Source organism: Leuresthes tenuis, unplaced genomic scaffold (assembly GCF_036924035.1).
Source record: "Leuresthes tenuis unplaced genomic scaffold, fLeuTen1.0.hap1 SCAF_20, whole genome shotgun sequence".
NCBI classification, from domain to species: domain Eukaryota; kingdom Metazoa; phylum Chordata; class Actinopteri; order Atheriniformes; family Atherinopsidae; genus Leuresthes; species Leuresthes tenuis.
The window spans coordinates 18869119-18886623 of NW_027325374.1; the positions used below are offsets into that span (position 1 = coordinate 18869119).

At 40.0% G+C, this 17505-nt stretch overlaps 1 protein-coding gene across 2 annotated transcripts in view; it reads left to right on the forward strand.

Annotated features, from left to right (window-relative positions):
• pemt (phosphatidylethanolamine N-methyltransferase) overlaps positions 1 to 14585 on the forward strand; it is a 56856-nt gene extending 42271 nt beyond the window's left edge. Inside the window, exons 6-7 of one of the 2 annotated variants that reach the window (XM_072373839.1) lie at positions 8511 to 8585; positions 14243 to 14585. In XM_072373839.1, the coding sequence (XP_072229940.1) occupies positions 8511 to 8585; positions 14243 to 14297 (130 nt within the window). In that variant the 3' untranslated portion in view covers positions 14298 to 14585. The remainder of the gene's footprint in view (positions 1 to 8510; positions 8586 to 14242) is intronic. The other variant, XM_072373840.1, reaches the window with a different exon arrangement.
• The last annotated feature ends 2920 nt before the right edge of the window (positions 14586 to 17505 follow it).

The following is a 17505-nucleotide window of genomic DNA, read 5'->3' on the forward strand; positions in this document are numbered from 1 at the left end:
ACACATGACTGTTGTCAGCCCTTTTCATGCCGTGAAAAAAAGACACTAGATAAGCTTGTTAACCTGCCACTGTTCACATATGGCTGACAGAGGCGGCTCAGCCCCAAATCACTGTGTCCTTACTGCGATGCCAACAGCACTACGACAGATTGTTTTGTCTCGGTTAGTCCTTCCCTTTCCGGCTCAGAGGCGTATCAGCAGAGGATCACAACCCTACATCGACTACTTTGGCACAGGTGGAAATATCACTCAGTTATTTTGATAAGAAGAGATCAAGTGAAAGGAAGGCTTGCAATTTATTGATGTTCAAGTGATTAATTTAAAATGACTTTGTTTGGTGATTGGACTCCAATCTATTATTTCGGTAGAACATGAACAGAGGAAGGGGATAGGATAGGAGCAGATGAGCAGAGTTAGGATGTGTGAAAGGTTGCAGAAAACCATTGCACCAGAGAAGTGACGACAAGGGCGAAAAGCCTATTGACTCCAGGGAATGGGGCCAGACGTAAGGAAACACATACAGACATTGATGGTCTCCAGAGGATGAATATCTTTGGTTGAACCCCAGAGAATTTTTTGAGTGGAATAAGGTTTTTCAGTTAGGGCTGTGAGTGAAATATCTCAACAACTGGGATGTAGTGCCATCAAATTGAGATATAAGATAGGATAGGAAAGGATTTTCCATTTGTCTTCCTCTGTTTATTCAATTATTGTGAAATAAGATCCACCCTCTGCGTTGTTCATGAATGCATCTTCTGTAAATGGATGCAGCAGTTGTCAGATGTTTCCACAAGGAAGGTCACACTATTGGACAGTTACTTGTCCTTATCAACACTGAAAACAGCCCACTCTTGATTTGAGCTTTTCCCATAAAGCCATGAAGGAATCATTGCACAGCCTCTGAACTAACAGGATTTAACCTTTATTCAGCACACTTTAAGGCATCAAGGTCCTTGAGTTTAAGTCCACAAGATTTAAATCCTGCTTGATTTAGCAGCACCTACAGTCACTGGTGAATGTGATCATTTTGGCAGTCCAACTCTCAGTAATGTTCTCTCAGATATGCAGCAGGGATGAAGAGCATCTGTTGTCACAGCACTCGCATAAAGAGGACTCATTGTGTCGTGCAGGAATACACCAGATTGAATAAAACTCCCTAACTTAATAAGAGGGTCTTCCTTGTTTTGTTGGTGTTACTGAACTGAATACTGAATGTTTGTGTCATTACCTGAAGTTTTGCTTCATATCTAACATTTGGACTTTATATGTGCACGCAAGCTTCGGGATGCAATATGAATGTGGTTTTGATCGTGGATTCTGCCAGTAAGAAAAGTGAAAACTTATGTCGTAAAGAGGCTAATTCAAGAAGAGTATGACCTGACCTGGAGTTTCACATGATGAAAATCTTATTTAATCCAACTATTCCAACTGTCCCGCAAGCCATCCCCCAACAGTTTATTTCCCCCACAGCTTCAGACAGTTAATTTGCTTTATCAGTGTCACAGTACCCCAGTGACTATAGCCGTGGTAAATTCTGCTCCTCAGTTGCATCATAAACCTTAGTCATGTGTTGTACTTGTGGGCTGAGGCGGCATCTCTGAGCGCGACCGAACAATGATGCTCTGACTCTCAGAAGATCATTCTCCGCTCAGGGCCAAATCACACCCTCGCTCCCGACTCTCTGCCAGCTGCGGCCCAAATAAACTGTGCGGTGTCTGGAGTTTAACAACAGAGCAAGAGTTCAATCATGAAATGATAAAATGCATCTCAAGACATCATCATGGACAGAGAACGTATTCATGGCTATATTTGCCCCGTCAGCAGTTTAGCGCCTGTGGTTCAGAGATGATTTTGCTTCAGTGTAGCAAGAGTACTGCAACCACAATACTAAAAGTACCTGACTGACACTGCGTGGGTACGACCAAAACAAGCCTGACCTGCTGTGGCATGAACATGGGACACAATGTGAAGTGGTTGTGTTTATGATCTGGTGTAATGTTGCGCTCAGATCGTCGTTATTTGAAGCTTCTGATTTTTGTTTTCAAGGCTTCAGATTCTGCTTTGGCACGCTGATATTTGCAAGTGTTGTCCAAGAACAAACTTACTGTTACAGTTAAGTGCTGAGAAGTTTCAGTTTAAAAAAAACAAAAAAACATGGGTAACACTTCAGTTGCATAAGAGATTTAATGGTGTAGGTCAAATTTAACTACTGTAATGGCCTGGTCATGACGCATCAGAGGTGATTTTATTTGGCCTGTTTTATATGAGCCTAAAGCAAATAACTAAACGAATCCTTTCAGTCTGTGTTTCTAACCATTCTGGTTTTATGTAAAAGAACAGAAGCAGTTTTGTTCAGTCAAAGTGTATTATTTGTGTGGATTTTTCCTTCTGTAAGACTTAACACAGTGGATCACACCGCTCTTTATCTCCTTGCATATTTTCACCCTCACATGTCCTTGCTTTCGCAATGAACTGGAAGCTGTTTTCATCTCCCAGTCATACATTATAGCACAGAGACGGTCATCCGCTACCTTTCAGCTTTTAGAAAAGTCGGTTCAAATGCTGTTTGAGCGAATAGATCAGAAATCGTTTTAGACAGGTGCGCTGCAGGGTGGTTTGGTGTTTAGCACCGTTACCTTATAGCGAGAGGGACTCCTTTTCAAGAGGGACCCATATAAGGTCCACCCTGCCTCTCGCAAGGTGATCTCAGTAGTTGATTCTAACCATAACTTCATACAAAAGCAGCGTCTTCTTTGAAGGAAATTTGGGGAGATTTGCATATTTCTTCTTCTATGGTGAATGATATCGTGAAATGATTAAAGGACTGTGGAGTAAATTCAGTGTATTAAGAACAAGAATGCAAGCCCATGCTGGACACCCATGATCTCCAATCCCTCACTTATACTTTGTTCAAAAACCATGACTCATCAGTAGGTGACATACCAACATGGGAAAGGTACTATCACACAGTGGAAAGGTGTTTTGTGGTCAGATGAATCAGTGTCTCAGATTTTTTTTTTTTGGAAGAAATGAACACTATGTGCTCCAGACAAAAGATAAAAAAGAGCAACCAGTCAGGCAGTCATGCTCTGTGATGGTATGGGCTTGTGGTTGTGCTCAATCGCAGAAGTTTAAGTCTTCCGTTCAAACTCTTCGTGATTTGGGGTTGTAGTTCTACCCTATAAATGTCTCACACTACCATGAGGTGAAATATTTTACACAGAACACATGCTTGTTTTTAAGCATACAGCTTTGATTTCCAACTGTCCACTTTCACAACACCCACCCCCTCCGTTAACTTCGCCATCTGCTCCATGAGATCTGCATTTACAATACCCACGCAGATGGCATGCTTGTTAGCAGGGCTGGAAATCTGAAGGACTCTTGAGTGGTCTGACTGACCTTGAACTCTATGGTGCTGCTGCCACCAGTGACCATAATGATTTATCTGTTCAGACTTTCCCTCAGGAAATAGTTCTTCTATTCTAGTCATGATTGTTGGTATCATCGACAGCTTGTTGTTTAGGTCTCCTGCTGCCGCTCATTCATACGCAGACGATAACAAGGGAAAACGCCCACTCTCTTTTTGCTGTGTGTGTCTGTATATGTGTGTGTACATTTTAGTTCATGATCACAATGAGGACAATATCTTCATCATTAGGACATTTTAGGATGCTCCTCACAAACGTTATAGGTAATATAGGGTGAAAATGGGGGGAAGGCAGCAGGAACATGCAGCCTGCACACTACCTCTAAATTAGGGAGGATGTGTCTTGTGCAGTAAATGATGAAAAAGCACCCGATTGAATGTCATTAACTCAGTTTCAGTCGGAGAACTTCCCTCGCTCAGGCTGGAGTACTAAGCAAAACACTTTTTCTTTTATCAGAGAGAACATTATATTACTTTTATTGTAATTTAAAAAGGCAGTAAAGGTTTGAACTTCACAATCATAGCAAATCAGTTAACTACATGCGTGTGACATGCATGTAGTTAACTGATTTGCTATAACTAAAATGGGTCAGGTCACATTTCTGTTTGTTTCGGACACCAGTTGGAAGGAGGGATGAGAATGCGAAGTCAGTAATTTTAGAACTGTACAAAAATTATATATGTTCAAAAATGTCCACAGCTTGCAACCTCTTGAATGTTATTTACTGGTTTTCTAAGACTCTGTACACGCAAACATGGAAATATGGTTACTATTTGGAAAATGCCTTCCAGTTTAAAGATTATAGCTGACTCAGACTGTAATGTTTATGTGTTGACTGGAAAACTAAGACTTTTGGCTTGTGACGTCAGATTGTGTACAGCTATCGCTTTTGTTTGACATCAGAAAATGTTCCAATCTCCCCTTTGTCTACATGACAATGAGGGACCCAGCCAAGTTAGCGTTGGTGCTAACCTTGCTAATAGGAGGTTTTACATGTTTTCACATAAATATGCAGTGACTTGCCAACTATACTGAGGAACAGACTGCTGAATAAAACAACATTCCTACAATGCAGAGCTCAAGGCCAATGTGGCTGGTTTTGAGTTTATATTGGGCACTGTTGCGTGTCCATAGTTGGTCAGTTCAGTACTTTGAACAAGACTGAAATAATTCAGTAACTTTTCTACTGACACCGGGGGGCGTTTAGATTTTGGTGATTCCCCGGACATGTCAGTTTGCATCTACAGCAGCATGCACCTGTTTTCACATGATAAATCTCACTGTCATGTGACTCACTATCTGCATATCTTTACAAAAGTCCATGTTAGCATTGACATTCAGAGGATGTTAGCATGCTATTGTTAGCATTATGCTCAAAGACCGCAGGTGCCTGTATACATGCTTACACTCTGAAGCCTCTTTCCATGCATAAGATAGGCTACATTATCTGTGAGATTGATGACATTCAGTCCCTAAGACATTGGTCACTTGTGCTTTAATGGGCCTCACGCTTCAGGCATGCCTCTGAAAGAGACGAGAAGCACCACGGTGCGCTTTCTGATATTTGACATTCTCATGAGAATGAACATGGGGGCTGCATGATGGCGTGGTGGTTAGCACTGTTGCCTCACAGCAAGAGGGTCTCCCAGTGTATGCGTGGGTTCTCTCCAGGTACTCCGGCTTCCGCCCACAAGCATGTTAGGTTAATTAGTGTCTTTAAATTTCCAGGCCTCCCGTTCAATGAAAGCTGCCCTCCGCTGTGTGTCAGAGGAGGAGCTGCGTCATACTACAGAAAACTCTTTCACAAGACTAACAGTTGTCTCATAACATGTCATTTTGCCATGAAGATCCACATCAAGCCAACAAACACATTGCATTGTTTTAAATAAAACAGTCGTGCATTGGAGCTGTAAAAATCTGGATTTATGTTCAGACACAGACCGAACGCTTCAGCTACAGCTTAGGCACATTTTTTTCTTTCAAGATGCTGAGAAAAAAGCAATTCTCAGAGTATGGGTAAAGTCATTATGGGTAAACCATCGAGGAAGAACGTTCTAAAGTTCTGTTATTTATTTAATAACGCTGAGCGAAAGAAACTGAGCGAAGCTATGCTTGGAATTCTTTTTTCAATATCACTATCATGAAATAACAAGGTTTGTCTTATCATCACAATTGACAGATTTATGTTGTTATCTCAAGACAGTCTTTCCTCAAGGTAATGGCTTAATAGATCCTCCCCAGCCGCCATTAGAAAGATAATGAACAATAAAATTAGATGTTAACACAGGAACCATTGATATTCAAGCTCACAGTAAATCTATGTAGTGATCTTGAGAAAACAAGATTAATTAACTTGTTATCTTAATAACAAAGTGACACCTAATTCCGTCTTTCTGAAAGCTACCGAAAAATTGGGTATTAAAGGCTTAAATGAGTAAATATTAAAAAAAAAAAAAGAAGAGCCCAAACGTTCCCAGTGAATATGTGCATATGTACCCTGAAGTCGGGAGGAAAATAATGGAGCAATAAGCTTCTCCAGCACAAATCACCAAGAGAAATACAGAGATGAGCACAATGTAGTCCAGCATCGTTTATAATGAAGGGCCGGGCTTTTAACTGGACATACGATACATGCAAATGTCTCTAACAGCAACAGCACCGTCATGTGCTACCAGCTGCATTCTATTCATTTTACTTTAGAACATGTGAAGGCTAAACCTGCTCTTCCCCTCCAGGTCTGCCACAAGAATAACCTGCATATTTCAATTAATTTCTGCTAATCTACGTTCCAGGGGACTGTCAGGCTTAAAAACAGGCTTCATTAAGAAATAAGAAAATAGAAAAAAAGGGGAGGGGGTGTTTAAAACTGACAGACTTTTTCATACATATGCAATGTAATATTCATTTATTCAGAACACCTGTCAGCAAAATGACAGCTGCTCTCTCTGGATGAAAAGACTGAGATCCAACATTGCGTTACAGAGTAAATAAAGCAGGTGTTTTCTGTCTAATTGTGAGAAGAAACCAAAGGGCTTATATTAGAAATAAAAAACGGGACATAAATAGCAATAAAAAAAAAGATTGATATCCAATTTCCCCCGCTTGAAATGAAAAGAGGAAACTGGAGCACTTTGTCATTCTGGGGAAAATGTTCCAATGTGGCACAATCAAGTGAACAGATACTGCTCCGTTCTGGTTTTGACATTTGTATTTACGACGGTCTGTAATGTGGGTCAGTGGTGAAAGGCGACTCAACACCAGGTCTGCTGACTCATGGTGTGTCTCACTCAGCAGGCCTCACTGAAGCCAGTGTTGTGCATCAAATCTGATACGGATGAAGTCCATGAATAGAAGGTAATCACAGCTGCTACTGAACTGACTTAGAAAACAAAGTCACGAGAGAGAGCCTCTATAAGGCTCTGCAGCTTTGTTCTCATCTTTCTGCCGTCAACACCGGATGTGGAACATAATATGTCAACGTAACAAGTCTTAGAGGGATGTAACTCACTGTCTCAGCGGGTGGGAGTTTACAACATTGCTCTTTTTAAGAAATGATGCCTTTCATGGATGAAATGGAAAAAAAACCTGTCCAAATACCGTTTCAAATTGATGAAACGTGTTCGTGGAGCATAAATAGAAAACAGGGTGAGAACGGCAAGCGTAACCGAAGCATTAGACAAGGACTTATTGTGTTTTGGATTTGTTCATTTTCTGTTTGTTATTTTGCGTCATTGCTCCCCTGAAGACTGTCCTAAAGCCTTACATTTATGCAGCCCCATTCAGACTTGCATTCCTATCAATTCCTCCTGCGTTTTAGAGCAACACGACGTGTCTGTTGTAGCTGAGGAAGGGTGCTAAACCTTTCACTTCCAAACTGAACGATTTGTCCCCCTCAGATGCCAAACGGTTACAGTTGTGTAAGTGGAAGTGACGCACGGCTGTACGGCAGATATGCTCCGTTTGGACTCTTCAACATCTTAAGCAGTTAGAATATAGCGTTCAGATAATTAACATATTATTCACTCAAGTGGTTTAATCTTAAGAAATAAGGTTGCACATTACTGTTGAACCATATGACAACTAAAAAGCTGCAATTACTCTGCGCTTTAATAATAGTCGTGTCTTAGATAAGAAAAGGGATTGTTTTGATTGACACTCACATGAGTCTGTTTTAAAACCTGAGATATTTAGCATGAACTGTATTGCAGCTCACACAGATGCAGTGCATTGTGTGTGTGTGTGTGTGTGTTGCTGTTTCTTACTCGCACTGTTCTGTCACATGAGAGGGTCTTTAGCGCTGCAATCTCAGGTTTTCACATGATTACACCTGGCTCATTGCCACCATCATGTCAGTGTGAGCGTGCTCCTGTAGGAAAGCGTATCTGCATGTTTTGGTTTTTTTTCTTTTCCTCGCTCTGTGAAATCGGTGTTATGGAGCTGCTCTCTGGTTAGGTAAAGGCAGATGTTCCCCACATAACCAGACCCAGCTCTTATTTATTTATTTTTTTAGATGTGTTATGAATACATTTTTAGTTTAGGGAGGTTTGCAAGTCATTGCGTTCAGGTTTTATTTCTATCCCAACTTTTCTGTTCTTTCGATGATAAGAATCTGTGTCTCTCTGCTGCTTTCTGATCAGGTATATGTGGGTCAATGTGTTATGTTTTTTTGTTTTTTTTTCTATAGTTACGTAACTCGGCCCCATTTTTCCAGTAATTACATTGACGATCATTAGTTCACTTCCTTTTCTGTGCCTCTCTGTGGGATTCAGGTCGATGATTAAATGCTTCCTATCAGTTGTTTGATGCATCAAATTTACATTTTAGGATGGATGTGGACACGAAAGCTTTGTTTTCTTATTTAAACCTTAGTTTAGTCTGTTTTCTGCTGCCCTACATTCGTATATATTTTTTTCCCCATCTCTTTCATTACACAGTTCACATTTTGTGGAAGCTAAATGGACTACTCAGAGGAGCACTCCACCGAGAAAATTGTCTGTGGAGTTCCAATTATATATTGTGCAAGCAAACTAGGACTTGTGTCTCACTGTTTCTTGTGTCTTTCTGTCTTTCTGTCTCCAGTGGTGCCAGTCCTGCTGGTCTAGTCCTGACTGTCATAGTGGCCGTGGCTTACAAGGTGGCAATAAGATTTGAGGGGTGAGTCTTTGTCTCCAGTCCTGTTCACCTTTGTTATTAGAAGATATTTTTGTAAAACAACAGTAAAACAGGTGCTAACACCATCATTTGATTGTTGTTTTTTTCCTCCAACATGAAATTAACACTAAAATCCAATTTTCACATACAACAATGTGGACACGTATCCTTCACAAGTCAAAATAACTGTCTAAGAGTACATTTCTGACAGGTCTGAAGTCAAAGTTAAAGCGTTAGCATCACAGACAGTTTTATCCAACATTGCTAATCAACACAGGTACAAACTAAAAAAAAACAATTCCAGTCAAAGGCTCCATTCAGACCATGTGATGATGAGTTCTCTAACGGTGAATCCCACAGTGTTCCCTCCTGAAGAGTTTAACATCTTAGTTAAACTCTTAGCTTGACATTTCAGGGAGTTTTAAGCCATGATCGTGTTTTTCCGCATCGTCACTGCATGAGCCTGTTGTGACGTAAATGATATGGCACCACAGCGGGCAGCCATATCTAAACAGTTTCAACTCAAACACATCTCAAACAGTTCGAGATCAAGATGAAACTGCTTGCACACTTTTCCCCCACTGATCCTTCTTCTATATAAACTCGACTGACTGAAGCCACATGCACCAGGCATGGAGATGTTAGTTTTGTTATGTGACATCATTTGTGATCACAATAAATCACAATATTTTCAAGCACAGCCGTGACCGTCCCATCGAATAAGAGGGAAAGTGGCTTTAGCTGTTTGAGGATGATTTGACAGTTTCGACATGCTAGTGTTTTGTTATTTCCTTTATTTCTTCTCTGGATGCACCAAATACTATTCATCCATTTGATTTTGTCCAAGAAAAGTATAAAACAAACGTGTCTTGTACGAGAACGCAACAAAAGCTAAATATAAGAGCACCTTTTAACAACCAGATCTGTGAAATTTGACATTTTTTGATAAAACAAATAAGAACAAAAGGCAGTGAACAGCTGTTAGCAGCTGCAGAGTCACACAGCCTGGTTCTTGATGAGGGAAATAGAATCCTAAAGTTATTTCTCTGTTAGTTATGTCATCCACAAGTACAGTTTTTCCAGAAAACAGAAGACTAAATAGATCTATGCAGGCCAGAATTTACAAAAGTCCAATCAAAGTGCTGTGGAGGTGGGTGTGATGTTCACAGTAGCTTCTCTGTTGTTGTCAGAAAGACTGAGAAATTTCAAGGACTGATGTGGGTTGATAAGCTTCTGAAACTTTCTCTATGTGATGGCTAAAGAAAGAAATCCCTACTTTGTGTGTTGGTTTGGTTGTGAAGCTAAACTCAGACAGGAAACTGTATTTATTAGTGAGAAAGTAAGGGATACGGCAGGTAGCTGTAGTAACGAATGCGGTAATGTTTGGTGGTCAGGAACAACAGAGGGGAAATGGTTCTGTTCGGACTGCCAGAGTTTTGAAATCAGAAGTAAGTTTACAGAGGATAGACGAGATGTCGCTGTACACTTTTGAGACATAGTGATATGCATGATGAATATATATACGAGTAAACAGTCCCCTTTTATAAATCTTTGTAGCAGACAAGACCTGTAAAAGTGTGACAGTACTCAGCAAAGATGGACCACCTGTACTTCATATAAAATGCATTTTAAATGCACTACTGTGTCTGACCAACAATCCAGTCAAAGCTATCATCCATCAAGTATAGCTAGAGAATAATAGCAGCAAATATAAGGACCTACCCTGTGAAACTTTAATTCTCTTATCGATAAACAGCTCGTCCAGGGAACCTGTGTATCATTATAACCGCGGACACTGGGAACAACATTTGGCCACATTCAAATTGTGGCTTTAAAGTAATACCAGACAACTTTTTTTTTGTTGTTCTTGGGCTTCCCCTACAGTTGTTGGATAGAACACCAGTGTTACAGGGACCAACAAGAATAAGACACACGTATGTGGTATATTATTATGTGCTGTGTCATGGTAGTAAACCCGTAGATTCACCTGTGATCCTGGGTTGGGTTTTATCTCTGAGCTCTCCAGCGGTAAATCTGATGTTTATTCTCAGCCCGTGTCTAGTTTGTACACATTATCTTTTTTTTCCTCATTTCCTAGTGATTCAAGGCCAGAAATGTGTGTAATAATTGTCAATATACTTCAAAGCAAGCCAGAAGCATATAGTTTTAAGGTTCAAACACTTCTCTAGGGTTGCTTTAATGAGTCACACTGTATAAATCGTTATTTTGATTACTGGCCTCACTGTACTGTGAATATTTTTCATCTTAACCAAGTATTTTACCAGGCTTTTACGAGGTTCTCTGCATACCAAAGAAATGTGATGTACTGCATTGCTTTACCTTTATTTATCACATACATAAACCTTAGCAAAGACATTTGAGGGAAACGTATGTGTCCACATGCTAACCAGAGAACTACAGCCGATGAACTCTTTTTGCCTCCGTCCAACCTCCTTAAGGGTATGTTGTTGGTTTTACTCGCATCCTCTTACCCTTCTTTCTGTGGAAAATCAGAACCAGTAATGGCAGGAAGTTATTCAACCATCTCTGCCTCGCTGCATCTTTCAGAGGGACCGTACTTAACCAAGAAGGTAAAATTTAAAAAAAGCCACTTTGGGGCTCGAAATGAAAGCAGACGTGGCCGAGTCAAAGAGCTGCGAGTCTGGAAATATGTGGCATTAATGCAAGCTGTGGGTGAGAGCGCAGGTTTTTAGCTGCAATGCTCAGCCTCCATCATGTCTTTTCACCCCGACCTGTGAGTTATCTTTTCGGCTGGTGCCAGATTTTACCACATGTTGTGAAGGTGAAAAGATCTGCATGCTATATCTGTCTTATGTCTCCACCACAGACTCTGAATGATCTCATTTAGTTAAACTGTATGCAGAGTGAGGCGACTGGTGGGATATTACCTCACGCAGGGACTGGATGAGGGAACTCTGCAGTGAACAGGTGTCGTGTGAGCTGAATGCTTTGAAGCCTTTTAAGCTCATAACACTCAAGACACAAAGTAAGATGCACCGTTCGAAGATGACATCAAGAGAAATAAGGGTTATATCTAGCCCTTTTGAGGATTGATCCATGGATTGATCCAGCCAATGCTTACTTAGAATAAATAATTGTTTTCTGTTTAATCTGCCAAACTTAGGTTTTGCTCTGTATGTTGTAAACAAAACAAACCATGTAAACCAACATTTTATTAATGACAGTTCATAGAGAACATGTTGAAAGGATATCACACACATCCTCCAACTAAACCGTTCGTATCAACCGTTTGTTCAAACTCTTCAATCCAGCCTTAGTTCCATGTAAGCAAAGCATGTTACGTCACTTTCTGGTTGGGTTTAGGAAATAAAATCACAAATCTATCACAAAGGATTACAAATCTAAACTACTTTGGTTGTTTAAAAAACAATCACGGTTGGGGCTAAAGACTGCCTGCATGAACATACTGTATGTCACATAGGCACGCTGTCAAAATATTAGCTCATCTTGAATTTGACGGTAGCAACAGGTCTCAATAGAGTTGGGACAGGGGCAAGAAAAGGCCCGGAAAAGCAAGTTTAGAAAATAAAAATGTTGGAGGAACATTTTGCAGGTAATTTGTTTAATAAGCAACAGGTCAGTAACACGATTCAGTATAAAAAGAGCACCTTAAAGAGGCAGAAGAGGCAAAAAGGTGCATCTACAAAGTGTGGAGCACTTTCAGAGTAATGTCCCGCAGTGTAAAACTGCAAAGACTTCCATTCCATTGTCTACAGTGCATAGTGCTGTATTATCTGAAGATTCAGAGAATCTTGAGGCATCTCCGTCAGGAAATCAATATTGGATGCCCATGATCTTCTTACCCTCAGTCAACACTGGAATTAACAGTTAGAATTCTGTCATGGTAACCGTGCTGTCCAGAATAGAATAATCTAATAAATTTAGTTAGTTTTTAAAGTGGGGAAAAGTGCTGCTGTAAAGCTGTTGTAAATAAAAATGTGTCCTTCATGAGATCTGAAAATCATTACTTCATGTTGGGTTTTTTTGTTTGTTTTCTTGATTGTTTTTTTTTACAATTTACACAGCATCCCTTCTTCTTCTTTTAGAATTGGGATTGTATGTCACTTATAATCTAAAACATCATCCGACTTTCACAGGTCGTAAAAGTTAATAAAAGACTAAACCAATTGGGCTAATTCTACAAAAATGTTATGTTTGTTCTTTTTTTAATGAGGAAAATGATCCAACTTTCTAGTATTCAGTTCAGTATGTGTTGTAACTGCAGCTAACCTATCAGCTTGGAGACATTTAAAGCTTTCCACTCCAAAACATCTTCAGCTCTTTGTTTAAAATCATTATTTTGTCCTGTTAATTCCTGAACATTCATTTTATTCTTCCTTAACTTTTCTATGGTAACGAGCTTAAGGAAGTTATATTGCTGCATTACGCTCTTGATGCTGAGATTCATTTCACACGTTCTGACATGGTCGTGGTGGATGGATTGTGATGTTATGTTTTTGTGAACATCTTCTGGTTTTGTTTGGTTGGTCCTTGTTTGCTTTGGTAAAGCTCCTGCTCCGTGTTCAGTTCATGTTATTTCCAAGTTAACCATGGTTAGCTTTACTTCCACTTTTATTTTCTAGTTCTTGATTGCTCAGTCGCTGTTGAAGTACATTTTTTTTTGGATTTTAATCTAGCTTCCTCGTGTTCTTTGGAAGCTAGATGTCCTTTTCAACCCCTACTTCATGGCCGTTATTTCCCATCAGAATTTGCTGCTTGAATTTGGAAATCAATGTTCAAGTCCACAGCATGATACTGCCACCACCATGCTACTCAGCTGAGAAAAGGCTCTCATGCTGGAAAGAGCTGTTTTCCTTTTATCTTCTCCAAAAATAAGAGTACTAAATGAAAGTCAGTCTTTGTCTTTATTTTTTTTTTAGTTTTAGTATCACAGAAATTTTCAATGGGGTTCACAAACTTTCAACCTATGATCCTAAATGACTTTTCTGGATCTAATGTTGGAACTATTAGGACTATCAGGAACTTGAATTAGTTGTATTACTTCTATTACTATGTAGCCATTTTCCTACTATCAGTAGTAGGAGACAAGTCTGTAACTGGACATTGACGACGGTCTTTTTCTAACCCTACAAGCTTTATTTTATTCCTAAACTTTATCGAAAAGGAATGAAATTGGAGAGAATATAAGCCAGAATATATACAAACGGAATAAGTTTGGATTGATAAAGAAACGCCGCTCACGGTGGTCTTTGTGCTCACTTATCTCATGTTCTTTGAAATGACTGTGGTTGCAGTTATCATTTACATCCAAGAAAACAGTTCTGCACCTTGCTCAATCAATATCACAGTGCAGGCTTTATAGTAGGGTAGTATAAACATTCAGTGGAGTTCCAGAGAAATGGTCTAATCCCTGTTCTGCTCCCAGGCGTTAAATACTCTTCCTCTGAGTGATGAAAAGCTGTTCGGTGCATTCATGTGCAACAGAGTGGAAGAACACGTGGAGATACGAGGCATCTTCTTATCATATACACATGTACACTTGAGCTCCGCCATGGTTCACCACACACACACACACACACACTCCTGGCACGGACTGGTACGGTTTTCCACTCTCTGATTTATTGTCCTATTACATGTTTGTTCTTCTGTATTTACAGACCATTCACTGAACAGATCTATCGGGAGAGAAGTCAGCGCCGCAAGCACGAATGATCGCCTTACTTCCAGACGCTTCCTGCTCCGAGTTAAGCTGAGGATTCCCATCTGATCGTTTGGACAGATAGGCAGATTGAGCACCTGCCTTGGTCATTAATTGACTTCTACCGTGAATTGAAGGAAATGTTCACTGTTGAACCGAGTGTTTCCTAATGTAACTCTGGACCAAATGATATGTCGGGTAAAAGAATGGACTGATGGTTTGGAGATAAGAATATTGATTCAACAGCTGTGGTTGAAAGGAGAATTGAATCAATTTTATGCATTAAAATCTGTTTAAAGGTCTTTGATGTTTTACGTTTACTTGGATATGTGAAAGGGGCTTTTAAAAGTCTGAGAAACTACCAAAAGTGTCAGTGTTTGTTGGACTTGAGGGACGTTTTTGAAAATGAAAAAATCTGTTTTCATCCCAGATCTGTTTTTCGATTTAAGTCGAATGAAAGAAGAAACACTTAATTTTCAGTCCCAATGCCAAGCATAAGTACCTCAGTGCTCCTGCTGCATTGCCCACAGGCAGAGTGGATAATGAATCTCTCAAAAAGAAAGCTGGTAACAAAAAAAACAAACTGTACTGTCATGAACTTTAACATGTGACCGTGCTCACTGAGGCCTGTAGAGTCTGAGATGTAACTCTTGGGGGGGTTTTTTCAGTTTCTCGGAGCATTGCACGGTCTGACCATGAATTTGGCTGAATTTGCTGGGATGTCCACTCCTCGGAAGATTAACTGTCTTGAATGTTTTCCACGTGAATAATATTGCTCTGTAGAATGATATCTCCAAATAGTTTAGAAATGGTCTTCTAACCCTTCCCAGACTGATAGGGAGCAGCAACTGCTTCTCTAAGATCACTGCTGATGTCTTTCCTCCTTGGCATTGTGTTACACACACCTGAATGCTGCAGACCAACAAACCGACACAGTCTCTGCTATTTTTAATCAAGTGCATTTAAATTATCAGCAGCTGACTGCTGCTTACCTTCTGACCTCGCATGTAACTGTGTTATTAAGCAGTAAGACTTGACTTAATAACACAGTGTAATACTGTATATAATGTGTTCTGGATCCTCTGAGGTTGCTTTTACCTTATTTTAACACCGGATGAGGACCAAACAGTTTTTTTAATTTTTTTATTTATTACGTTCCGAAATCCAAAACCTTTGAACTAAAAGAGGGTGTTCTTTCTTTTCCTCATGAACATTTGTGCTACTACAGCTAAAAAATTAGAGACATTTTAGTCCACACTTAGCATGAGAGAACCAGAACCAGGAGGCTTGTAATTATTCCAGGCTCAAACCGTTAACCTCAGCATGCAAAGGCAGAGCGTTTGTGCATATTCTGTAAAGCATGGTCAGAAAAAAGCATAAAATCAAACACATCTGGAGGTCATTTGAAAGGTGATTCCAGGATCTCGTTGGATTTCTACAGATGTGGTTCGGTGCAGGCACTCTAGCTGCTTACATTTAAGTGTCTTTTGCATCACTTGCAACGTCTCAGATCTGCACAGACAAGAGTGAAACATTTTGATAGTGGCAAACAGTTAATCACTGCCAGAGGTTCCTGATAAATCTCTGTTTCTCTGAAATGTTTTGACCCGATGACTACATTTTCTACAGTATAATTACGGTCATGTTTTTAGTCTTTAATACCCAGCTTTGTCCCTTTCCCTCGACACAGCCTTTGTTGCGTTTCATGTGATCTTCTGCATTGTTTTAACTTCAAAATGTGATGTCGGTGAGCTCAGACGCCCCAGGAACTGGACCCAAACTGCCATCATAGTGGACCTACACACATCCTTCCAAAGCAAATGATACAAAATGGCTTCATTTTGTGCTTCATGTTAATGGATTCTGTTTTATGTAAGAGAAATAACGAATGAGGGTGAAAAGTAATAGTCCCTTTGTGACTCAAACAGTCTAGACAACAAATGGAAGCACTTAAGGCAAAAGCTCACATATGTACCTCTTCCAGGCAGATGTGTGGGAAGAATCTCATGCAAGATTATTCTTCCTCAACATGAGTCAGATGATGAAGACATCTCATTGCCTTTGCAGCACTACAGTGTAATAACGATCCTTTTATTTTCTTCTTCCTCTTTTAGTCCTTTGATTTTAAAAAATGATGGGGGGGGCAATTAGGTAAGCCACTGAAGTATGTTGCGCAACTGAGCTGACAACAATGAAGACTTGTTTACTGTGTTAACTACTGCACTTACTCGTTTCCATGAGGGATGTTTAAAGTCCTCGAAATCAGCTTCAGTGATTAGGCTTTTCTCTCGGTGTGTCTGGTCCAAACATTGCGTGAATAGTGTTTTGGAGGTATTTGAGGCACAAATATGTTTTGAAAGCAACTGTCAGAGGTGTTCTGAAGAGTTTTTCACATCTGGGGACGTCTGGCCTATCTTCTGTTTTTCCAGGAAACAGTAAATCTGGAAATAAAATGGCACTTGTGCAGAACATTTAATCGTAGCTTTCAAAACTGCAAGGAAAAAGAACAGAGTAAAAGGTAAGGGTGCATCAACTAAAGTCCCTCAATTTGAGACTGTCTTCTTCACAAAAAAAAGGGTCTTTCGGTCATGTATTGATTCAGTTAACTGCCTCCAATTATGTTGGTGAGAACAGCTGCGTGAGAAGCTAAAAGATTGTATCCAGGGCGGTTACAATGTTTGTTTTCCAACCTGAACAAACTGAAGATATTGCCTAAAGCCAACCAGGAATATAGTTGGGTCTCGAGCAGCAGCTGTCTGTTTAACCTACTTAGGATAAATGCATGGGGCAGGCATTAGTAGCTTGTTGCTGGAGATATTTTTCAGGTGATCGAAGGCCGACTGTAGCATCTTTCTGAAACATTCTGAATGCTTCGCTAAACATCTTTATATGTGTAACAGTGACATCAGCCCCCCCTTGTCTGATAAGTGCAGGTCAGGTCTGTTGAAGAGCAGACTAATGTGGAAGATCTTTTAGAAAGCATCGCTTGAAAAAAAGACGTGAGGTGGACCTTATGCAACAGTCTCTGCTGATGTTGTTTCCTGTGACACGACCGTGTCTTAACAAGGTCAAAGCTAATAAAAGACAGCACAATGGAGACACTGTATTTCACCTGCAGAGTATTACAACATAAAGTCTATAAAGTCACTTAATAAAATAAGAGTGATGCGTTTGAAAAACTTTTTTTTTTTCAGGGGCACGTCAAAAGAAAACTTAGGAAAA